At 38.7% G+C, this 25,795-nt stretch overlaps 1 protein-coding gene across 2 annotated transcripts in view; it reads left to right on the top strand.

Annotated features, from left to right (window-relative positions):
- The window catches only part of Sdc2 (syndecan 2), a 101,124-nt gene extending 77,321 nt beyond the window's left edge, over window positions 1-23,803 (top strand). The window contains exons 1-5 of one of the 2 annotated variants that reach the window (XM_021183966.2): window positions 6,677-6,768; window positions 7,043-7,154; window positions 13,816-13,952; window positions 18,585-18,720; window positions 21,449-23,803. In XM_021183966.2, the coding sequence (XP_021039625.1) occupies window positions 7,070-7,154; window positions 13,816-13,952; window positions 18,585-18,720; window positions 21,449-21,612 (522 nt within the window). In that variant the 5' untranslated portion in view covers window positions 6,677-6,768; window positions 7,043-7,069 and the 3' untranslated portion in view covers window positions 21,613-23,803. Of the gene's footprint in view, window positions 1-6,676; window positions 6,769-7,042; window positions 7,155-13,815; window positions 13,953-18,584; window positions 18,721-21,448 lie in introns of those variants that run through there. The other variant, XM_021183965.2, reaches the window with a different exon arrangement.
- Window positions 23,804-25,795: the final 1,992 nt, after the last annotated feature.

Below are 25,795 nucleotides of genomic sequence, written 5' to 3' on the forward strand. Positions count from 1 at the left end.
GTGTTGAATAGGTATGGGGAAAGTGGGCAGCCTTGTCTAGTCCCTGATTTTAGAGGGATTGCTTCCAGTTTCACACCATTTACTTTGATGTTGGCTACTGGTTTGCTGTAGATTGCTTTTATCATGTTTAAGTATGGGCATCCAATTCCTGATCTTTCCAGGACTTTTATCATGAATGGGTGTTGGATTTTGTCAAATGCTTTCTCTGCATCTAATGAGATGATTATGTGGTTGTTTTCTTTGAGTTTGTTTATATAGTGGATTATGTTGATGGATTTCCATATATTAAACCATCCCTGCATCCCTGGAATGAAATCTACTTAGTCAGGATGGATGATTGTTTTGATGTTTTCTTGGATTCGGTTAGCGAGAATTTTATTGATGATTTTTGCATCAATATTCATAAGGGAAAATGGTCTGAAGTTCTCTATCTTTGTTGGTTCTTACTGTGGTTTAGGTATCAGAGTAATTGTGACTTCATAGAATGAATTAGGTAGAGTACCTCCAGCTTCTATTTTGTGGAATAGTTTGTGAAGAACTGGAATTAGATCTTCTTTCAAGGTCTGATAGAACTCTGTACTAAACCCATCTGATCCTGGGCTTTTTTTGGTTGGGAGACTATTAATGACTGCTTCTATTTCTTTAGGGAATATAGGACTGTTCAGGTCATTAACCTGATCCTGATTTAACTTTGGTACTTGTATCTGTCTAGAAATTTGTCCATTTAATCCAGGTTTTCCAGTATTGTTCGGTATTGCCTTTTGTAGAAGGATCTGATGGTGTTTTGAATTTCTTCAGGAGCTGTTGTTATGTCTCCCTGTTCATTTCTGATTTTGTTAATTAGGATGTTGTCCCTGTGCCCTCTACTGAGTCTGGCTAAGGGTTTATCTATCTTGTTGATTTTCTCAAAGAACCAACTCCTCGTTTGGTTGACTCTTTGAATAGTTCTTCTTGTTTCCACTTGACTGATTTCACCCCTAGTTTGATTATTTCCTGCCATCTACCCCTCTTGGGTGAATTTGCTTCCTTTTGTTCTAGAGATTTTAGGAGTTTTGTCAAGCTGCTAGTGTGTGTTCTCCCTACTTTCTTTTTGGAGGCACTCAGAGCTATGAGNTTTCCTCTTAGAAATGCTTTCATTGTGTCCCATAACTTTGGGTATGTTGTGGCTTCATTTTCATTGAACTCTAAAAAAGTCCTTAATTTCTTTCTTTATTCCTTCCTTGACAAAGGTATCGTTAAGAAGAGTGTTGTTCAGTTTCCACATGAATGTTGGCTTTCTATTTATATTGTTATTGAAGATCAGCCTTAGTCCATGGTGATCTGATAGGGACAATTTCAGTATTTTTGTATCTGTTCAAGGCTGTTCTGTGACAAATTATATGGTCAATTTTGGAGAAGGTACCATGAAGTGCTGAGAAAAAGGTATATCCTTTTGTTTTAGGATAAAACGTTCTGTAGATATCTGTTAAGTCCATTTGTTTCATAACTTCTGTTAGTTTCACTGTGTTCCTGTTTAGTTTCTGTTTCCAGGATCTGTGCATTGATGAAATTGTTGTGTTGAAGTCCCCCACTATTATTGTGTGAGGTGCAATGTGTGCTTTAAGCTTTACTAAAGTTTCTTTAGTGAATGTGACTGCCCTTGTATTTGGAGCATAGGTATTCAGAATTGAGAGTTCATCTTGGAAGATTTTATCTTTAATGAGTATGAAGTGTCCCTATTTGTCTTTTTCATAGCTTTGGGTTGGACTTCATTTTTATTAGATATTAGAATGGCTACTCCAGCTTGTTTTTTCAGACCATTTGCTTGGAAAATTGTTTTCCAGCCTTTCATTCTGAGGTAGTGTCTGTCTTTTTCCCTGAGATGGGTGTCCTGTAAGCAGTAAAATGTTGGGTCCTGTTTGTGTAGCCAGTCTGTAAGTCTATGTCTTTTTATTGGGGAATTGAATCCATTGATATTAAGAGATATTAAAGAAAGGTAATTGTTGCTTCCTATTATTTTTGTTGTTACAGTTGGCATTCTGTTCTTCCTTTAGGTTTGTTGAAGGATTACTTTATTGCTTTTCTAGGGCGTGGTTTTTATCCTTGTATTGCTTTTTTTCTGTTGTTATCCTTTGAAGGGCTGGATTTGTGGAAAGATAATGTGTGAACTTGGTTTTGTCATGGAATACTTTGGTTTCTCCATCTATGGTAATTGAAAGTTTGGCTGGGTATAGTAGCCTGGGCTGGAATTTGTGTTCTCTTAGTGTCTGTATAACATCTGTCCAGGCTCTTCTGGCTTTCATAGTCTCTGTTGAAAAGTCTGGTGTAATTCTGATAGGCCTGTCTTTATATGTTACTTGACCCTTTTCCCCTAATGCTTTTATTATTCTATCTTTATTTAGTGCATTTGTTGTTCTGATTATTATGTGTCGGGAGGAATTTCTTTTCTGGTCAAGTGTATTTGTAGTTCTGTAAGTTTCTTGTATGTTCATGGTCATCTCTTTCTTTAGGTTAGGGAAGTTTTCTTCTATAATTTTGTTGAAGATATTTGCTGGCTTTTTAAGTTGAAAATCTTCATTCTCATCTACTCCTATTATCCGTAGGTTTGGTTTTCTCCTTCTGTCCTGGAATTCCTGGATGTTTTGAGTTAGGATCTTTTTGCATTTTGCATTTTCTTTGATTGTTGTGCTGATGTTCTCTATGGAATCTTCTGCACCTGAGTTTCTCTCTTCCATCTCTTGTATTCTGTTGCTGATGCTTGCATCTATGTTTGATATTTCTTTCCTAGGTTTTCTATCTTCAGCTTTGCCTCACTTTGGGTTTTCTTTATTGTGTCTACTTTTCTTTTTAGGTCTAGAATTGTTTTGTGTCTGCTCATGTTCACTCTTTTTTGAGTCTTCACCTTCCCTATACACTATTGTGCAATCACACACATGTGTATGCACAAATGCAAACAAATACACATACACACATGCACATGCACACACATATACATACACACACACACACACCACTACCACCACCACCATACACCACTGAGCGTTCTGTATAACTAAGGACCTACAAGTACTGGATCATAGAGTTGTGAATTATGAGTTTCTTAAGAATAAGTTTTAAGAATTTTTCCCATTTTTGGAACTCCACATTTTTCTATGATTAGGTTAAATGGAATATATATGGGGAAATGGTAAAAAGCTTGGAAAATTGTTAGATAGTAGACCAGTCTCTTTAAACAACCCCTTACAATGAGTGCTTGTAAATACCCAAGGGGTTGTTCCTCTGTCAGATCCATCACAGTAAAAGACAGGAGTGTCTTTGTCCAAAGAGTTCTTTCTTTCTGTTGCATTTTAAAGATGAGATATTTCTCATAATTAATTAAAGACAACAAGCACCTGTGGCTCTAGGCAACACCAAGTTCCATAGAGGGAATTGGATTGGTAGGATGTTAAGTAGAGAAGAAAATGTTGAGACAGTTCCTCCTGGCTCAATCTCTAGCTAGTTTCCTCTACTTCCATGCTTTCCACAGGTTCCCTTCTGATCCTGAATTTGTTGTGAAAGGCCAGCTTTGTTCTCTGAGCCCTATTAGCCCAGGGCATCAGCTCTTCATAGCCATGATGAGACCCAAATTAAACAGCCTCTGTATGAAATCCCACATTTCCACTGCTGGCCTCTGTGCTTCTCCTCCCAGTCACTTCCACACTGTCACTCTGTGCCACTGAACCACTAAGCATGTGCAGAGCATGTACTGTCAAGGGGAGTGTATGTATATCTAGTTGTGAGATCCCCTTAGCATGACCTTAGAGAGATGCACATCACATCTTAAGGAAATGCTGGTATATAATTTATTAGCCTTTTCAGCATGTTAACTGCAAAATCTTTTACCAACACAGGGTGTGAACACTTCAGAAATGGTGTTTGTCTTGTTTGGGACAGTGTTTCAGAGGAATGGGTTCATAGAGCAGTAGCTGATACAGGTGAAAAAGGTCCTTTTGCTCTCAAAGTGGACTCTATACAAGAATGTGGTTGATTTCCACTTTGTTGCCAGTGTTTCTGAAATTAGAGCAGGGAGGAATGATTTTAATTTGATGTCAAAATTACTTGCATCCCAATGAATGATGGAGGAACAAATACTTTTGGCTGCTTCCAAATACATCAGACATCTGGACAGCCCTGAACTACCCTGATGCTATAAGACCAAAGTGGCTTCAACCAGACTCTAGACGTTACCTGGCCCTATCTCAAGTCCTATCATAATCCAAGCCCTGCAGCCACCTCTTATACCAGTGGCTGTTCATGCTACTCAGTGTGCTAAAATATGTTGCTGGGATACTCTGAGAGAATCCCACCTACCAGGCATTGGTACAGAATGATTGTCCTGATAACTGGGTCATGTAACACTAAAAACCTGATTGGTATATAAGAATTAATTATCTCATTATTAACACTACCATCTCAGATTTCTTTGAGAAAGAACAAAGAAAAGACTGAAACATATTTGTTATTAAGAAAGGAGAAACTAGTTTCTAAAATCTTCTTACTTTAAGAACCCTGGGTCACTTAATGAGATGCAGTGCAAAGTGTGGGAATTGTGGGACAGGTTACCTCCCAGGCTTGAATTCAAGAGCTTTTAACTATCAAGATCCTAGAGGTCTTACAATGTATGTTACTGAAACCTGAATCAAAGGTTGCTTAAACCAGTGTCATTTAGTAATCTCAGTTGACAAATATTTATTTGCACTTTGAACTGGACAAAGAATAAGGTCATGCAGGTATTCCAGACCTGGATGAAAACTTTGTTTCCATCCAGAAGCTGGGAGAATACGCAGGAGCTAATTAAAAACAACAGGAAACTCTCTCTTCCGTGGTGCATGTGCTGCAGAGGCAGAAAAAGCAAGTTCATAACCAGGGGACTTCTCTAGAGAAGCCAGTGTGTTTTGAAAACCAGGCAGGATTTGACAGGGTAGATAGTTCCTTAGGTAATTTATAAAGACAAGGTTTAATCCAGGCAGAAACCAACAGCATCTCGAGGCAGGTAGTTCAACAAAAGGAGTGTTTTCTGGGCACCTACTTTATTCCAGGCACTAAGATTTAGTAGTGTGCAGTGGGGAGGCTTTCAGGGAGGTCCTGCTGTTGAGTCTAAGATGCCTTGTACACCAACAAATGCTTACTTTTTATTATATAAAACTACAGGTCATTTTTATATAAAATAACAGTTCCGCATACCCAGATTTTTCCTGTGTACTTTAAGTCGTCTCCTGGCTAATTATAATGATTGTGTTAATAGCTGTTGTTTATTATCAGTACCGATTTTTAAAAAAATTTATATTCACATTATTTTGTGACAGGGTCTTATTAAGTAGCCCAGGCTGCCCTTAAATGTGTGATTGTCCTACCTCAGATTCATTAGTACCATTATATATTTACACACACACTGTTTTTCAACCTACAGTAGTTTGAATTCATGTATGTATGAATGTATATCCTAGGAATGTTGGGGGCTATGTGCACAGCCTTCTCCCACCAGAGAGTTGAGAATGTAATAGGGTCAGAGAATGCATGAGGCTAGAGTATGCAGAAGTCCCTACTCAGTTTGCAAGCTTTGAGAATTAAAATATGGAATGATCAGAGGCTTGGAGACTGGTATTTTGTAGAACTGCCTCAGATTACAGATGAATCTAACTGTCAGTCTGGACAGCTCCAGGACATTCTTGGCTGCTGTGAGAGGGGTGTTACTCATGCCTGCAAACCAGCCTGCTGCAACCCAAATCCCTAAGGGCTGTGGCCTCTTAATTGCTCAGTGTGATATCTCAAAGTGATTCCCATCCTTCTTTGTTCCTTGGCATCAAGGCCCATGGAGATTGTAGGCTAACATTTAATATCCTCCTGCCTCTCCAGCAAGCCCCTGAAACTTGAGAGGACCAAGTGTTGCTTTCAGAGTGTGCCCGCTAGTTTTCCCAGGGAGGTTCATGCATATTGACTGTTGAAACCAAGTTTTATTTTTAGTAGAAATCTAGTGGAAACCAATATAGTAAGGGGAATTTTTTAAAATATAATTCCATGAGGGACAAACATTCCAATTTGATCGTTAAAAATAGGACTAAAATGAATGTCATCTGTTCCAAAAACTGCTAGTCTGAGATACTGGTAGTAAAATATCAATTTACTAAATCCTTTTTTAAAAAAAATTCCACTTCTGTTCTGTCTGCAATTCATGCAAGTTACTTCTTGGGCAAACATAGACTGAATTTTAATCATGGCCTCTTCTTGAAAAGCTGAGAGGCTCTGGAAATGGGATACTTGGTGACTCAATCCCGCTGCACATCAAGCCTATGACTTGCTGTCACCAAGTGCCAGTAATACAAGAAAAAGTACTCTTGTGGGTTTATCTGTTTGTCATTAAACTTTGCTAAGCCAGCAAGCCTGAGAAGTAGGCTTGCCATGGACTTTCACCATTGGCATATGAGCTCCACAGGCCCTGTTCCACACAGATTACCTTGCCTGATGTCAGTGTGGGTCTGGTCTGTACAGAAATCTCTGGTTTTCCCTAGCAACTGGAGAGCACTTATCTGTAGTGAGAAAGCCAAGCATGGCCAAGCCTGCTAAGTATCTGGCATGTATACGTCCCTAAGTGATTATTTAGCCTAGTGTCATAATATCTTGCTTTATGTTTCCAAGAAAATCGTAAATGATTTAGGCATTCTGTAGCTTAACATTAATCACTAAGTAATCTCATTTGTGATAGAATGAATGTCTGAGATAGTTTAGTAACTTAGAACAACAGATACTCAGGTAAGTGAAGTGGGGTGGAATGAGCTAAGTCTATGCCAGACTTGGATGTCTGTGTGGTCATTATTATATAAGATTAGCTTCCTTGGGGTTGTGTGTGTGTGTGTGTGTGTGTGTGTGTGTGTGTGTGTGTGTGAAGGGTGGTTAGACAGGAGAATACAGAACACAGATGTAAAGTGACAGATCATCAATACAGCATATGCAAAATGTGAACAGTAGGCAAAGCAGAGCCTTTCTTAATCTGACCATCCTGAATTGCTTATCTTTCCTTTCTCAGAGAACAGAGCTGACATCCGATAAGGACATGTACCTTGACAACAGCTCCATTGAGGAAGCTTCAGGAGTATATCCTATTGATGATGATGACTATTCTTCTGCCTCAGGCTCAGGTAAGGCTGCCTACTGGATGCCATTCTCTATACCCTGGCACACATACATTTCGCTGTGCCTTCTTCCGTTACAAGCACAGCATGTGTCATAGTCATGAGCATGGTTTGGGGATACAAATTCCAGTTCTTTGTAGTTCAAGCTATGAGAACTTTGGAACCTAACTTTGCTGACTCTCAGTTTCATTATTTATAAGTGGAAATAAATAACTATATTTACCACTGAGTTAGGTATTTGTCTCTGTGAAGAGACACCTGACAGCAACTCAAAAGGGAAAACATTTAATTGAGGATGGCCTACAGTTTCAGAGACTTAGTAATTATCATCACGGCAACATGCATGGCAGTGTGCACACAGACATGGTGCTGGAGGAACCAGAGTTCAACATCTTGATCCGCAGGCAGCAGGAGACTGTGTGCCACACTAGGTATAGCTTGAGCATAGGAGACCTCAAAGCCTATCCTCACAGTGACATACTTCTTCCACACCTACTTCACCAAGGCCACACCTCCTAATAGTGCCACTTCCTATGGCCAAGCATTCAAACACACAAGTCTATTAAGGCTGTACCTATTCAAACTACCACAATCATATAAAGGTTTTCATGGATAAATGGAGTTGAGGAGATAGCTTTCAGTTTTATTGTTAAAAATTTCAGAATATGGTCATAGAAACCACCGCTCAAGAAACCTTTCAAATACCCATTTCATAAAATGTCTGCTCTATGTTAAGATTATACACAAAAACAAAAACTTACAGTCTTTTAAAGTATATTGCTCATAAGTAGGAGGAACAGAACCACAGCTATGTAACATAAAGATAGATTTATGTCTTTGATTTCTTCAGTGTATTAGTTGTTTGTTGTCTCTGCAATGTTGCCTAACAAACCATCCCAACACTAAGTACTTTGAAGCAGTGGGCATTTGGTTAATTCATTATTCTGAATGTTTCCCAGTTAGAGGTTGGCTCTACATGTGCTTACAGCTGATGCTTGGCTGATTTTGGCTTAGCTCTGTCGTGAGCAGGCTTGGCTTTAGTCCACATGGGCCCTTCAGTCTCTAGGTGACCAGCCATATTTTCACAGAGTGAAGCAAAAATCTAATCCTAAACTTGCAGTTTGGTACAATGTCATTTCTATATGTATGTGCATGTGTAGGCATGTGTGTACTTATGTACATATGAATGTGAGTTCATGTGTGTATGTTGATGGTACCAGTGATCAAAGACAGTATGTTTGCTTTATTCCAAGAAGCTGAAAGAAGTGTCACAAGAGAAGAAGGCTCTTAGTTTTAGATGATTTGTTTCGTCCTGTGTGCTTATGTGGGACATAATGATTAGAATATGAATTGGAGGAGGCCATTCACCTCATAGTTGACAGGAATGAGATAATACAGAAGGCAGTGATAACTGGGTATAACTTCCCAATGCATGCCCTGCTGTCGACATCTAATGCCATCTAAATTTTATAATACCTTGCAAAATAGCACCTCTACATATGAATCAAGGAGAGAATACATGAGTCTATGAGGGCACATTTCATATTCAAATCATAATACCCCATGCATGCATACAACTGAACAATGTTTCCAGCCCCAAGTTGCACCTCTTAATTGAAACAGCTATCAACATATTACAGAGGATGTAGGTACATGGAGGAGTAAATGTGCTTGGACACTTTCCCCCAATATATCTTACCTGGAAATGTTTCACCTGTGCAAGGAATGGCTCCCAAGAAACTGAGAAAAGGGAAGAGCTGAATATGTAGTCAGTGGACAAACCAGAAATCTTTGGTGTGTAGCATATAGAAAAGTCTTAGCAAGACCTTTCTTTCTTAGTGTGTTTATTGCAGATAAGATTTAACTATGGTAATAGTTATTATCCTGAATATAAATATGTGCCAGTGCAGTTGACCTAGGTTTCAGAATGTCCTAGAACAAAGAAAGGTCAATTGTTTCTGGTGAAAATCTAGACTTATAAGGGTGTTTCAGTTTGAAAATGACCGATCTGAAAATATAGAGGCAGTAGCTGACCTAGTAACATCCTGCTGTAAAAATAGTTCTAGTTATTCAAGGGAGTGTGATGCATTCACATATGCAGAACAAGTGTGAAAGAGTTGCTCTCTGAAACCCACAACACTATTAATATCTTACACTCATGATACCTCTTTTGTTTAGCATCTCAAAAGTGCCTTGTAACTGTCATTTCAAAATGCCTTGGGGAATAATAAACATGCATCTTTGTGGTCCCCATTTCATCACAGATCTTAGTATTCAAGGGTCGTGGGGGATCGTTATGGGTTGCTCAACTCATTTTGCTGACTTCGCCCAAGATTTTGTTTACATTTAGTATAAGGGAAATGGGTATATGCCTCCCTGACTCATCCAGTTATTGGAGTGTCACATTTGAAGCCCTAAACGTACTCATCATATGGACTAGATGGAGATGAGACTTAAATGTGGGCAAATTTCTCTAGCCACAGATCTAACTGTAGGTAAGTTTTTGCTGAAAAAAAACAAAACAAAACAAAACAAAACAAAACAAAAACAGAAAAAGAATTATTCTTGGCTTTAGAAACTATCTTGAGCTTTGCTATGGATATTTTTTCCACTTACTAGTCTGTGTAAGTAAAATTTGTGAAACACTTTGTGCTGGGAAATGCCTTATCCATATAACTCTGTTATAAATCAGATATCCCTGATTCTATTATCACTTCTACTTTCAGTTGATACAATCCACAGTGCAGAGAGATGAAGGAGCTTACTTTCATTGATCCATGTGAGGCTGTCAGAAAGTAAGGGACCAGGAAGCAAGAAGTGTGGCTTTAGAAAAGGCCTTGCCTTTCAGCCCTTGAGGTTTTACCTCTTATGTTGGAAATCCCCATTTTACCATTAATAGGCTTTGCCTTACAAATGTCCACTGAAATCAGTGTGTCATTCAATGTACCACCTGGCCTTCTTCCTCTCATGCTATCCGGTAGGAAAGCAAATGTCCCAGAACAGAATGTCTAAAGGCCCAGAGAGTCCATTCCAGCAAGAAGAAAAGACCTACATTACATAAATATAGATTCAGAATGGGAACCAACAAACTGAGAATCTTCACAAGCATTTGTGAAGCCTTTCACACCAAGGGCTAAACTTTTAAAACACACACAGAAAAAGATGTTTTTCAAGCCCAAGAGAGCAAGAATTTATTCACACAACTCTAGAAATTAAAAAAGAAATCATTATAATGCTGTGTGATTGGTGACAACAGAAGGCACTGACCAACAGAAATAAATACTAGAATTCTGGTTAAAGATGACAAATTGAGCAGAAAACCTGCCACATTCAAGATAAAGTGAAATTAAAAGAGTAGAGCATGAACTCATCAGGATGGTGATGCAGTAACCCCAACAAAACCCAAAGATGCAATGGTTGTACAGCACCAGTCTTGGCAGCCATGAAAAGACTGAACTGGCAGTTCAGAACTGGGAGGCACCAGGACCGTGCTGCAGAAGGCCGCAGGGGTCCAGAGATGATGGCATAAATGGGGAGTGAAAGTGAATAGCCTCAGGGTAAATAGTTGAAAATCTCTTTAAGAAACAAATAGACCCTTCCCTCCATCATAAGATAACCCTCCACAGATTGATTATTGAAAATAAAGTATGGTATTGAGCAAGGGAGTCCAAAAGAACTTCTGTCCCATAAAAGTTCAAGTTCCCATTATTGAAACCACCATGCATTACAGACATGAAACTCAAAGGATCTGAGCTGGATGAGACCTGAAAGCCTCAAAAGGAAGAGGGAACAGAAACTCAGAAAAAGAAGAAAATGTACAGAAAAACTAATTCCAAGAGGCAAGATGTTTTAATGGTAAAACAAGAAGGGGACACAACAAAACAGGAATGTTCCTGAGAGTGAAACTCCAGTGTTAGAAATAAGAAACTTACTGGAAAATGAAGACATGCAAAAGATAGTTATTTGTTGAGCACATATTTATTAAGCACCTTCTTTAATGTGGGAACAGACATCATTCATTCTAGGAACACTACAGTAAACAAGCAAATGAACAAACAAATAAATATTAATGCTTTCTATCATAGGGAATCACTTCCCTTTATCTGTTTTTCCAAATTTCATTCATTTTGTTCATTCATTTCTTTTCTAGTGAGAAAGAGTGTTAATCCATGTAGTGCTGAGTTCTTGGCTATTGCATGTCTGCAGGGAGCCACCCTTGAACCCTTTCCAATAGCACTACTTCTCTTGTATTTTCAATCTCTTCCACTATATGATATTTTTGCCATCTCAAAACTCAGAACTAATCAAAACATGAAAAGTGTAAACTCTCTTTTACCTGACTGCCTTTCTCATGGAAATTCTCTGTTTTCTCTAACATTTTATAGTCAACCTTCCCAAAGATGGCGTGGTGTGGTCCTTCATCAGCTCCTGTCCTACCCATGCCCTCTGTCTGCCTTCCCCTGCCATCCACTACTGATACTTTTTAAGATCATCAATGTCTTCCACGTTGGAAATATTCACAAATATTTTATTTTTAAAACTTGTTCTAAGTCATCTTGATTCATTTAGGATACTATAACAAATATTTTAGAGTGGGTAACTTAAAACAAACAGCATAAGTATATTGGTCACAGTTGTGCAGGCTGGGAAGTCAAAGATTACATCAGTGGATGTGGTTTATATGAGTGTTTTCTTTCTGCTTCCGAGGTGATACCTTCTTGTTGCATTTTTAATAGAATAGGCAAACTAGTTCCCATTGGCCTCTTTTATAAGGTGCTAATTCATTTACAAGGCAGATAGAACTCTCACTACCTAATTACCTCTTTTTTGTTGTTGTTGTTGTTTTTTTTTTTTTTTTTTTTTTTTTTTTTTTTTTTTTTTTTTTTTTTTTTTTTTTTTTTTAGGTTTTTCGAGACAGGGTTTCTCTGTATAGCCCTGGCTGTCCTGGCACTCACTTTGTAGACCAGGCTGGCCTCGAACTCAGAAATCCGCCTGCCTCTGCCTCCCGAGTGCTGGGATTAAAGGCGTGCGCCACCACGCCCAGCTTGTTGTTTTTCAAGACAGGGTTTCTCTATATATCTCTGGCTGTTCTGGAGCTCACTCTAAACCAGGCTGGCCTCAAACTCAGAAATCTGCCTGCCTCTGCCTCCCAGGTGCTGGGATTAAAGGCATGTGCCACCACTGTCCAGCCCCTAATCACCTCCTTAATATCCCTTTTAAAAATTGTAGTGGAGACAACATTTCTACATATGAACTTGGGATGGGACATAACATAAGGAGAAATCATTGTTATTAAACACATAGGCCCTGGTGGGCGATCAAGCATGTGCACACACCAATGCACACTAAAAATCTTAAAAGAGGAGGACTAAAGTGGAGCCATAAAGGATACTTGTTATTTGCGATTTTAGTGGAGGAGGATAAATATATCTGTTTATAATAGCACAAAAGTAGGAGAAAATAGGGAAGTTGTAAACTGTCAAAGAAATAGAGTGTATCAAGGAGGTGGTAGTTCACAGTGTACAATGGTGAAAGGAATGTGTTAGTCAGGTTCCATTACCATCACAAAATATCTAAAATTAGCAACTTAATGAAGAGGAAATGTTATTTGGCTCCCAGGTTTGAAGGCTTTCCCCATGGTATAATGGCCTGTTGCTTTGGCGCCTGTAGCTAGGCAAAGCATCATGCTTAGAGTGCCTCAGTTAAGAAAAGAGACACAGGAAGAGGTCATGGTCACAGTATACTGTTGAAGGGACTGATCCCAGAGACTGATTTTCCTTGAAACCTCACCTTTTAAAGCAGCAGTTCTCCACCTGTGGGTTACAAGCTGTTTGGGGGTTACATATCATATATTCTGCATATCAGATACTTATATTACAATTCATAACAATAGCAAAATTACAGCTATAAAGCAACAACAAAATCATTTCATGGTTGGAGGTCAACACAACATGAGGAACTGTATTTAAAAGTTACAGCACTAAGAAGGTTGAGAATCATTGTTTGAAAGGTTTCACTATCTTCCAATAGCATTGTGAGTTGATAGCCAGTCTAGCACATGGGCTTTGGGGGACATTTATGCAGCCAATACAAGACGAGCTCTTTAAGTGTGTTTTAATATAAAGCCATTATATATGACAACATGGAAAATATTGATGATCTCAACAAAAAATATCAGTAGTGGGTGGCAGGGCAAGGCAGATAGAGGGCATGAGGAGGACAGGAGCTGATGAAGGACCACACCACACCATGTTGACTATAAAATGTTAGAGAAGATATTTTCCATGAGAAAAACAGTCAGGTAAAAGAGAGTTTATACTTTTCATGTTTTGATTAGTTCTGAGTTTTGAGATGCCAAAAATATCATATAACAGAAGAGATTGAACATGCAAGAGAAGCAGGGCTGTTAGGAAGGGTCAAGGGTGGCTCCCTGTAGACATGCAATAGCCAAGAACTCAGCACTGTGTGGAGATTAACACTATTTTTCACTGAAAAAAAATTACCATATACCCAGGGGCCCTGCAAACTTACTGAAGCCCATAGGTCTATTTGTGCTAGAAACTTAGGCCTGGTAACTTGAGAGCATGATTCTGAATAATAATGCCTGATAATGTACAGAACTGTGTCATGAGTCACATGATAAACTTATCTTCACTTTTTTTCCTAGGAGCTGATGAAGACATAGAGAGTCCAGTTCTGACAACATCCCAACTGATTCCAAGAATCCCACTCACGAGTGCTGCTTCCCCCAAAGTGGAAACCATGACGTTGAAGACACAAAGCATTACACCTGCTCAGACTGAGGTGCATTGTCTGGCATTGTGAATACTGCTGTCTTTTGACTGCACAGAACTGTTTTCTGTGAGAGAAGCCCCACATAAAATTATATGAGGGCTAATAACCCTTCCACTGTATTGCTATAAATGGCTCTTTGCTCTTTCTTCCTACATTTTACAGTTGACTTGCTTACTGTTTTTATCAGCTAGGACTATCTTCTTTAGGGATATACTGTTTTTAAAATGGCACTTTTCCTTGCAGAACTTCTGTAGCCCAGTTACAAGACAAACTATTAAGCTACTTAGCTGAGAGTCCGATTTTCTTTTCCTCATGTTAAAAAAAAAACATTGTAAACTTTACATTCATTGGACCAGGTTAAGGAGCGATGATATGGGTCTTGTCTTAAGATCTCAATGAGTGTCTATACCCTCCATCAGTGTTGCATACGCTTGCTCTACTCTCAGATACATGTGTACCTGGTGTAGCTGCATTTATTTGTTGTGAGAGCTTAATAAGAATGAGACCTTGGACTTAGAATAGGGAAAACACCTAAGTAATGAAAACACTGAGTTTATGCTTTGATTTTGTTAACATTATATTACAATTAGCTAGCCTTCCACTGATAGATACACTGTTTAATATGGAAATTAGATATTAGAATCCAGTGAAGGCCTAAGCATTGAATCCTGGATCTAGTCAAATTTCTTGGATCGTTAGAAAGATTGGATGTGAATATTGCATAGCAGGCACCTGAGCTCTTGTTCCTTGATTCACGGTGTAAGCATTAGTTGAATTTGGTGAAGCAGATGAGATCAAGCCAGTTCACCAAGTGAGCATGTGTAATAATTTAGTGGTAGACTTTACACACATTAGGGATGGCATGCTGCTTATGAAAACTTAACAACACAAGCACCTGTTTTTTCAGTTCACCCATCTGTTGATTTACAAATAAGATGCTGCCAAGCTCTTGCAGCATGCAGGTTTTGTGGCAGGCTTTGTGGGATAAAAAGCACCCCTGTGTTAGCAGGAACATTGGCAGGCTTTTCTTAGTCGAGTATCTGGTCCTCCGCTTTCTTGATTTTCCTGACTCATGAGTCCATCAAGTCATAGCACACAACTCCCTGTTGACAAAGCTCCCTGCAGACATGCAGTAGCCAAGAGCTCAGCGATGTGTGGATACTCTCTCTAGGCTTATAAAGCATTGGCACTATTGCCAGCAGTGCCATTCCACAGCCAGGAACCAGAAAGGCAAGGAGATACTCTGAGAGAACTGGGGCAGACATACCTAGCATTTCCTGGGAGCTGTTCCAGGAGCTGGAGAAAGTACCCAAGGAGCTGAAGGGATCCGCAACCCTATAGGTGGGAATTGATATATATTGGGAATATATCATATAATATAATATAAATAATATTATATTATTATTTAAATATTATATTATAAATATATTTAATTATTATATTAAAAATATAATAATATAAATTGGGAAAAGATATATATAAAAAAAAATCTTCCAATTTAGCATATAAAAAATAAAATAAAATAAAATAAAATAAAACAGATGAGGAAAGGAGAAACAAAAAGCAGCAGGTGCTTTTGGTGATAGAATCAGAATCGCTGAATATGTCAGAGCAGGCAGGTATGCCAGAATTAAATGAAGCTTGTGGAAAGCCTGTGGAAAGATGGGCTTGGTCTCTCCCACAATTTTACGTGATCTTTTATAACAATGTTTTCAACTCAGTGACCATTAAGACTCAATATCGCAGAGTCAGAAACTCTCTTGCTGAAGTTTTGGCTTCTAATCTTCAATAGTTATATCCTAAACAAACCGCTGTTTGGTATAAATTTATGGTCTAATGACAAGTATGGATTGAAAATTGATTTAAGTTTATAGAAATTGGTCCTAAAACATAATGAATTGGCCTTTGCTAAAAGACATTTCGTGGATGAGTTAAGAAATTAACGATCTCTGAACATTTTCATGCAAATATTTTATTTTTAGTTCTATTTAATGAGATTACAAGAATTCATCCACTCATGGGAGTTCTATTCAGTGTACATCAAACATTGGTCTAGGTGTCCATGATGAAGATATTGATAATGAATAACACTAGCAGCAATGTAATTTTCTGTTTATAATTACGTGGTACGGCTAGATTAAACCTTGCCATTAGAGAAAATTTTGTGTTTTAATAGGTCTCACAGTGGCATTACTGTCATGGGTATAGATATTCTATCCACTGTGTTGTACAGCTATGTGACTGAAGAATAGAAAGAGACCTTTCTTCATTTTGTGAAGCCTAGTTTCTTTTCACAGCCTCTAGAATCCAGACATGGATTCAATAAACTTTCAGTTGGCTTCATTCAATTATGTGTGCTCCCTTTTCATAATTACACAGAGCACCTTGAGGCTTATGTACTGACTGAACACTCGTCTAAGTGCCATTTCTGTGGAGAGCCTTCTAGATCATCACTTGAATTAATTCTTTTGTGTCCTTATTCAGAAGTTGAGTCAAAGGGAACTGAGCAAGTCAACTCTTAAATGACTTTAGGGACTTAAAATATTAACAAGTAAAACCTTGTAGCTTATCTAATAATAAAGATAATAAGCATTACATAAACTTGGGGTCAAAGCTTCAGTATCTTTCTTTTTTTTTTTTTTTTTTTTTTTTTTTTTCGAGACAGGGTTTCTCTGTATAGCCCTGGCTGTCCTGGAACTCACTCTGTAGACCAGGCTGGCCTCGAACTCAGAAATCCGCCTGCCTCTGCCTCCTGAGTGCTGGGATTAAAGGAGTGTGCCACCACGCCCGGCAGTATCTTTCTCATTTGCTAGTTTTCACTCACATCTTTCCCTGGATGCAAATGGGCATCATTCCATTCCTTGATTTTTTTTTTCTCTTCCCTTTGCCAATTTCTAAAAGCATAGTAACCAAAGCAATGCTAATGAGCAAGAAAGCATGTGCTTCCTTGATGAGGACTCAATAAGCCATTCTGCTGCCCTTCCTGCCAGATAACCAGTTACTGATGGGAATCCTATAAGAAGAAAATGGAGAGAACCTACAAAATACTGCCAACAGCCTTCTCTCATCTGCTTTACTTGGACACAGCAAGACTTAAAGGACCAACCATGTTTTCTATACTCAGACAGAAAACAGTGAAATATAAACTTGACTTTATATTTATACAGTGATAAAAATTATAATTATTTATAGAAAATATGGCAGCTTAAGATTTATGAAGTATATGGTTTCTTGTAGCTTGGGAAAAACTCTATCACATGTTATTACTGTATTTGGTGGAAACCTTGTGTGTTCTGATCACTAAAAGTAGTACCAATTGGTTCACATTGATCACTAGAGTTCAAGTGAATCCACCTGGTCTAGACTGTGGTCTCTTCTAGACATAAAGATGACTTTGAAACAGTCCAAGAAAATGAACTATTTTCTTAGATCTTTTGCCTTCTTTAATAGGATGTATTCCAGCCTTCACAAAACAGCTGAATGATTCACATGACTCTGCTTAAGATGGCTGGGAATTCATAGGAAAAACTGGAATAGGTTTGGCTAGGGAGGAGACTCAGTGTCTACTGATTTTGTAGTTGGTATTGTGTAAACCTGACAGTAGAGGTATCAGAGAGGAAGGAGCCTCAGTTAAGGAATTGCCTCTGAGAGATCCAGATAAAAGGCATTTTCTCAATTAGTGATCAATGGGGGAGGGTGTTCCTATCCCTGGGCTGGTGGTCCTGGGTTCTATAAAAAAGCAAGCTGAGCAAGCCAGAGGAAACAAGTCAGTAAGCAGCACCACTCCGTAACTTCTCCATCAGCTCCTGCTGCTAGGATCCTGCTAGGATCCTGCCAAGTTTGAGTTCCTGTCCTGCCTTCCTTCAATAATGAATAGCAATATGAAAGTTTGAGCAAAAAAAAAAAAAACAAAAAAACAAAAAACAAAACCTTTCTCCCCAACTTGCTTTCTGGTCATGATGTTTGGCCACAGCGATAGAAACCCTAATAAAGACACAGCTTAAGAGTTGACAATGTTTTCCCATCAGTAGTGTTAGCCAATGAGAAAGAAACTCACCTGTTAGAAAACCGCAGCTCATTAGAATCTTAACTTTTCTAAATCAGGCCTTCTCAAACCACACCATCATCTGAGGGACTTTAAATAACAATAAAAATCAGCAGACCAACTGAACAGAATACTCAAAGGGTGTGTGTGTGTGTGTATCGGTAGAGATTGACTGCCTCGTGGACCTAGAAGTCACTTAGCAAGCTGGCCAGAGCCTTAAGATTCTACCATGCCCCCAACACAGTGCTTTCATGTGACTTTAAGGGGACAAACTCAGGCTCTCATGCTTGCAAACAAGCAAGTACTTTATTGCCAGGGCTATCTTCCCAACCAGAAAGATTCTTAGAATTGTCAACTAAAACAACTATTTATATCATTCTTATCATCTTTGCTTCAATGATACTAGAACCACAAGCTATATGGGTCCAAACTGGGACTCACCAACTGGCATAATAAACATCATACACATTATTATTAATGATATTTACTAAACTTACGTTTATGGAAAGAAAATTGGGAATATACTTAGTATCGTTTCTTCTTCCCAGCACGTATCAAAAGAGAGATAATTGTGTTTTCTTTCTTCCCCACACCAGTCACCTGAAAAAACTGACAAGGAGGAAGTTGACATCTCTGAGGCAGAAGAGAAGCTGGGCCCTGCTATAAAAAGCACAGATGTGTACACGGAGAAACATTCAGACAATCTGTTTAAACGGACAGAAGTTCTAGCAGGTGAGTTGCTAGGAGTGTCAAGTGGGAAGGAACTTCAAGAGGCCTTCCTGGGATAGGTGACATTCAGAAAGCTTGCTGCACATTACAGGCCTTCAGGAAGCAATCTCCAGGCTTTTTATTTCAGAATGATAGGTGAGAAGTTAGGACTACTTTGTCTATTTTCTGTTAACTCCTTCAGTCTATCCCTTAGCCAGCCATTGATAAGAGGCTAACATAGGAGACAATTTCAGGTTACAGTCCATCATGGCAAGGACACCAAACTGACAGGAGCTTGAAGTAGTACATTGACTAGGCAAAGAACTGTTGAGTGTGGAGGCAGGGTGAGAGATGTCGGTCAGACAGTCATATTCAGGTGATCTTCCGAGTTCAAAACCAACTTCGGAGAAGGAAAAGGTACAGATGTTGCTGCTGCTGCTGCTGCTGCTGCTGCTGCTGCTGCTGCTGCTGCTGCTGCTGCTGACATGATAAGAATTTTGCCTCTAATTGAAATTCACCTAATGAAAGTACAGGTTGAGCCTCACTGAAACTGAGCATCTGCAATATTCTAAACCTCCAAAACTTTTTAAGCCCTGACATGATGCCACAAATGCCCTCAGGATGTGCACCCAAAACAGGAGCACACTACAGAAACTTTGTCCCATGAATAGAATTATTTGTTAACTTGTGTAAGTTTTCCTATGAACTATGTATATAAAATATATATGGAAATATAAATATATTTCCTGTTTAGGCTTGTATCTGATCCCTGATAACTTAATCCATGTATGTAAATATTAAAAAAAAAAAACAGACATGGAAACACTCTTGGTTCCAGATATTTCTGAAAAGAAATAGCCACTGAAGCCTGTCCTGATATTTGTTTTAAAGAGGAAGATGTGCAAGATTTAAAAACATTTAATTTATACAATGGTCTCCTCAAATTTAAGAATAAGTAGACTTCTGCATGCTTTCTATATTTACTCTTCTTTTTTTAAAAATCTATTATGTCATATTTTGTGCTTTTATTGTGATTAGAAGCTTACACTATAAAATGCAAGCACCAAACACAAGTATCTGAAAGTGTAGAGTTAGGTGAAATTACAGCTGGATTTTTCTTATGGAGGCTTTGTGTTGATACAATCAATGAACCTTTCTGAAAAATGACTCCTGATAATTCTGTTTAAAACTTGAGTTCTTCCCAATCACAAAAGAACATATATGGTATGCACTCACTGATAAGCGTATATTAGCCCAGAAGTTTGAAATACCCAAGATACAATTCACAGAGCACATAAAGCTCAAGTAGGACGATCAAAGTGTAGACACTTTGGTCCGTTTTAGAAGGGGGATCAAACAATTTGCAAAACACAAGAAAATCAAGAGGAAGGAAGACCAACGCATAGATAATTCATTTTTCCCTAGAATACGGAACAAAATACCCATGGAAGGAGTTACAGAGACAAAGTTTGGAGCTAAGACAAAAGGATGGACCATCCAGAGATTGCCCCACCTGGGGGGTCCATCCCATAATCAGCCACCAAATGCAGACACTATTGCATATGCCAGCAAGATTTTTGCTGAAAGGACCCTGATATAGCTGTCTCTTGTAAGGCTATGCCAGTGCCTGGCATATACAGAAGTGGATGCTCACCGTCATCTATAGGATGGAACACAGGGCCCTCAATGGAGGAGCTAGAGAAAGTACCCAAAGAGCTGAAGGGTTCTGCAACCCTATAGGTGGAACAACAATATGAACTAACCAATACCCCCAGAGCTCGTGTCTCTACCTGCATATGTAGCAGAAGATGGCCTAGTCAGCCATCACTGGGAAGAGAGGCCCCTTGGTCTTGCAAACTTTATATGCCCCAGTACAGGGGCATGCCAGGACCAAGAAGTGGGAGTGGGTGGGTTGGGGACCAGGGCGGGGGCGGGGAGTGTATAGGGGACTCTTGGGATAGCATTTGAAATGTAAATGAATAAAATATCTAATAAAGAATTAACAAAAAAGAAGGGGGATCAAAATACCCCTGAGAGGAGATCCAGAGACCAGGTTTGGAGCAGAAACTGAAGGAAAGGCTGTCCAGTGACTGTCCCACCTGGGGATCCATCCCATATACAGTTACCAAACCCAGACACTATGTGGCTGCCAAGAAGTGTGTGCTGACAGAAGCCTGTTATAGCTGTCTCATGAGAGGTTCTGCCAGTGGTGGGCAAATACAGAAGTGGATGTTCACAGCCATCCATTGGATTGAGCACAGGGTCCCCAGTGGAGGAGCTAGAGAAAGGACCCAAAGAGCTGAAGGGGTTTATAGCCCCATAGGAGGAACAACAATATGAACCAACCAGTACCCCCAGAGCTCCCAGGGACTAAACCACCAACCAAAGAGTACACATGGAGGGACTCAAGGCTCCAGCCACATATGTAGCAGAGGATGGCCTTGTGAGACATCAATGAGAGGAGAAACCCTTGGTTTTGTTAAGGCTATCCAGTATATTTCCAGTGTAGGGGAATGCCAGGACAGGGAAGTGGAGTGATTGGGTTAGTGAGCAGGGGGGAAGGCGAATGGATGGGTGCAGTCGAAGGGAAAATGAGGAGAGGGGATAAATTTTGAAATATAAGTAAAGAAATATATAATAATTAAAATAAAAACTTGAGTTCTCAAATCATTTATAAAAATATCAATAGGTTGGACCTGGCCAAACTAATTCCTGAAAGCCTTGACCTTCTCTTTTTCTTCTCTTCTCTCAGCCGTCATTGCTGGTGGTGTGATCGGCTTTCTCTTTGCCATTTTCCTCATCCTGCTGCTGGTGTATCGCATGCGGAAGAAAGATGAAGGAAGCTACGACCTTGGAGAACGCAAACCATCCAGCGCAGCTTACCAGAAGGCACCCACTAAGGAGTTTTATGCATAAAGCTCCCATTTAGTGTCTCTATTTAAGAGATCACAGAACTTTTCAAAATAAAGCTTTGGCATAGAATAATGAAGATCTTTGTTATCTGTTTTGTTCATTACAGAGCCATACTGGCCCTTTAATGATGAGAATTCCATTGTATTTAAAATTTTTCATGTATTTCTTTAGAATGACATAAAAGTAAAAAATCTAACATCTGCAGTGTTCTGTGAATAGCAGTGGCAAAATATTATGTTATGAAAACCCCTGACATTCATGGAATTGATTTGAACATCTATGTGCAAATACAAAAGATTGTGTTTGTCCTCTGGTTCAAAGATGACTGCTACTCCCCCTTGTCAGCAAGTCTCCAGTTAACCTTACTGAGTTGGTCTTCATTTATTTATCTCTTGTCCCTCTTCTCTACCCTCCCTTCTTGTCACCTTTCTTAAAAACAAAACCTTATGCCTTTTGTAGCTGTCATGGTGCAATTTGTCTTTGAATGATTACAATAATGGTAATTTAGTGTATATGTGATTTTTCTCAAATATGTTAACCTTAACCTCCACTTTATGTAATGTTTTTAAATATCAGACTATCCATTTATGCTTGCTTTAAGTTTCATTACATGTAGCTTCAAGCAGATTTGCAAAGGCAAATTAATGTGTAAAATTGGATTATTACTACGAAGCTGTTTAGTCCTAGCTATCTTCTTTTGGGAGGATTTGACATAACGGACAAGCCTCAGCAAACCCAAAGATGCTAACAGTATTTTGAGAAGTTGCTGCAGATTCCTTTGGCCACTGTACTTGTTAATTTCTTATAATTTGAAGGTACGAGAAAGAGTTTAAAGAAAAAAAATCAGTTTTTGTTCTTAAAATGCATTTAAATTGCAAACATCTTTTTAAGCCTTTGAAGTGCCTATGATTCTATGTAACTTGTTGCAGACTGGTGTTAATGAGTATAATATAACAGTTTTTAAAAAGTTGGTATTTTATAAGCACAGACAATTCTAATGGTAACTTTTGTAGTCTTATGAATAGACATAAATTGTAATTTGGAAACAACAAAAAAAACCTTCTGAATAAATCACATGGCCTAATATTGAAAATGTCACTGTTATAAATTTTGTACATTTCTTATCAAATGTACATCTCCCCTTGCTGTGACAGACCGTCTGCTCTCAGTCCGCTCTCAGTGACTATATGGGTTTGGTTTCTGAGTATCTCATGGTGTCTGTAAATCAAGACCAAAGAACCCCTCAGTGAGGCTGTTAATTACTAGATTTACCTCTGAGTTGTTCAGAGGAAATGTATGTATTATTCTGCATGTATTTGCGTGCAGGAACAGGATGACTGTCAGGGGATTTCAAGGTTGCAGCCTTTGTAGTGTAGCTACTGACAATATTGAGAGAGATGCCTTCTTTTGCAATTTACTCTTAAAAGTATAAATTCCAAAGAAGCGACCTTTCTAGAAGTAGGTGACTGGGGAAGAGACCTATAGAATTGCTTACCTGTCAAAGCTCCCCTACAGAAGAACCCTGTAAGCGACAACCACAGCTACTCCATGGGGTAGGAGGGAAGGTAGGGGGCTCTGCCTGTTGAATGACAGCCTGACTGCTTAAGATGGATATTTCTAGAAAAAGTAATGCCAGAGGAGGAGTTGGAGGCATAGAGGTGCCCCGGTTGGGTACTCACTGAACAGAGCATTTCCTTTTTCTGTTCTGCTTTCTATTTTACCATTAGTTTTTAGTTTTAAACTGTGAGCCATGGAAGTAGAAAGAAGACAGCAAGATCCGCAACTTTTCCAGCATAAAATTAACTTTTGATAAAGTTTGGCTACTTCGTTTGAGCACCTTCCCTGAGCTTGTCACAGAACACACTCAAACAAAACTAAAGTAACACTTGAAACAGTGCTGTGTCTGAATCTTTAATGGCCTTAATTCATACATTTCTGTCCAATTACAGCTGTAATTCACCATGTTAAAAGGAAGTGATGGGCCCTTCCAAAGCTGCACAATGCCCCTCAATTACAGAGGCTGAGAATGTAGTGGGTATACCTCTAACTGTGTGAAACAGTGGAAGTTAATTTGTAGAATAACTTGCTTGGAATATCTATGCCAGGGAAAAAAAATTCCTGGCAAATATTTTGTCACTGCTGTAAAGCACATTTGTTAAAAGTGCCAAAATAAAGTCTGTCATGCCGAAAGTAACCCATTGTATAGACTCACATCCACTTTTCTGTATGCTCTCTGCTTAGTGTGGAAAAAAAAAAAACTTTAAAGATATGGTAAATAATATCATAAAAACTGTTATTAGTCCTTACTGAGTTCAGAAAAAATTTGGTAAAATATAAATATTAAAGCCAGTGTGGTATTTCCTGCTTTTTAAAGCACATGTGAACAAACTCCCTGTGTGAGTATTGCTTTTTGTTTGAGAGACTGTAGCATTTCAAACTGTCCTGTTTTTAGCTCATGGTGGGCAAATGGGAAAAACACACTAAAGAATAAATACAAATTTTCATTACATGTTAAAAAGTACCCAAACTTGAAACAATACAGAAACTGCGCTCAATGTTAATAGTTGATAGTTTCTTGTCACATGTCACTATTTACCACTTTGATTCAATGCCCTTGTTGAGAATATACTGTAGTCAGTACAGTTGATGCAGGGTGTAGATAGAATTGTAATTAAGCAGTGCATACGTGTCTTATACAGATAGTCTAAAGGAACTAAAATGCCCTAAGAATAACTTCATAGTTCTTAGGTGCTTATTTGTTCAGAATCTAGACATATTCAAATTGCAAGAAAAAAATTTAAATGAGGAACAAAACCCTAAAAATATCACTAGGTTAGTTTGGGGTGATGGTTAATTTTTTTTACCAACTTGATGCAAATTAGGGACATTTGGGAAGAGGGCGCCTTCAGTGAGAAAATACTTTCATATGGTCAGCTTATAGGTAATTCCAAGCAGGTTTTTTTTGATTAATCATATGTAGAAGGACCTAGCCCACTGTGGATGGGAATGAGCAAACAGTGAAGAGCAAGCCAGTAAAGACCACTCCTCCATGGACTCTGCTCCAGCTCCTGCTTCCAGTTTTCTGCTTGAGTCCCTGCCTTAATTTCCCAAATTAATGAACTATGCCAGGGAAATATAAGCCAAAAAAGCCTTTCCTCTCTGGGTTGACTTTGGTCAATGCTTTATCACAGCAACACAAAGCAAACTAATTTGGTAAGTGGGATATTTTTAACCTCATTACAGTTAAATAAGAGAATAGAGGCAGTGTATTATTAAAAATATTTAGATGACATGTATCTGCAAGATCAGCTACATTGGAGACTAAGTCAGAGGAATCAGATCAGTCCAGGAATTTGGGACCAGATTGGGCAATGTAGCAACAACGCATTCCTCAGAATAAAGTCTAGAGCAGGGTTAAAGTGCTGGGGTTGGGTCTAAGGGTATAGTTCTGACAGATTTTAATAGATCTTTTGCCTTTATTGCTGTGTATCCATGCAAAAGGCCTGGGTTATATCCTCACCATCCACCAAAATGAAAGCCAACAAGCAAACAAGGACAATGTCCAGTGTAAGATTCTCTGTTCTAAGTCTCTAGAAAGCAACTTTGAGAACCTTAGCAGTTTCTAATGAACTTCAGTCAAAACAAATGAAAAGTGGTTGCTCTACATTAAAGTGACTAGTTAAAGTCCTGTCCAGTGTTACAATCTTATACTAACTGTGAAATTTGAGATTTGGTCATTTCTGAGAAATTAGATGAGTCTATACAGAAAACTTTAAAACAAGTAGAATTATTAGTAAAAAGTGACATTCAAATGAAGTTTGTCCCACCTGCTTCTGACTGAGGTAATGCCACTCTAAGGATTTTGAGGTCTCATTTCTTGTTCCCTATGCTCTGAAGCAGGCCCTTTGCTAACCAAAGAATCCTGGTGGCTTTGGAAGCAATTTGGTTTCCTTCTAGCAGGCTGCAAGGTTGTAACTCAACCTGCCATTCCAACTCTATACTAGCAAAATGAAGATTTAGGCTTTGGTACTTTGAGCAATACTGAGCACAGGATTTATTGGATCCCGTTTTGTTGGTGAAATAGTTGAAGTAAAAATTATTTTTGCAAGCAATTGAAAGTTCAGTCAACAAAAATTTGCTTACTGAATGCATAGAAGTTGGGGGACACAGTGATGACTGGTGTAGT

Source organism: Mus caroli, chromosome 15 (assembly GCF_900094665.2).
Source record: "Mus caroli chromosome 15, CAROLI_EIJ_v1.1, whole genome shotgun sequence".
Classification (NCBI taxonomy): Eukaryota; Metazoa; Chordata; class Mammalia; order Rodentia; family Muridae; genus Mus; species Mus caroli.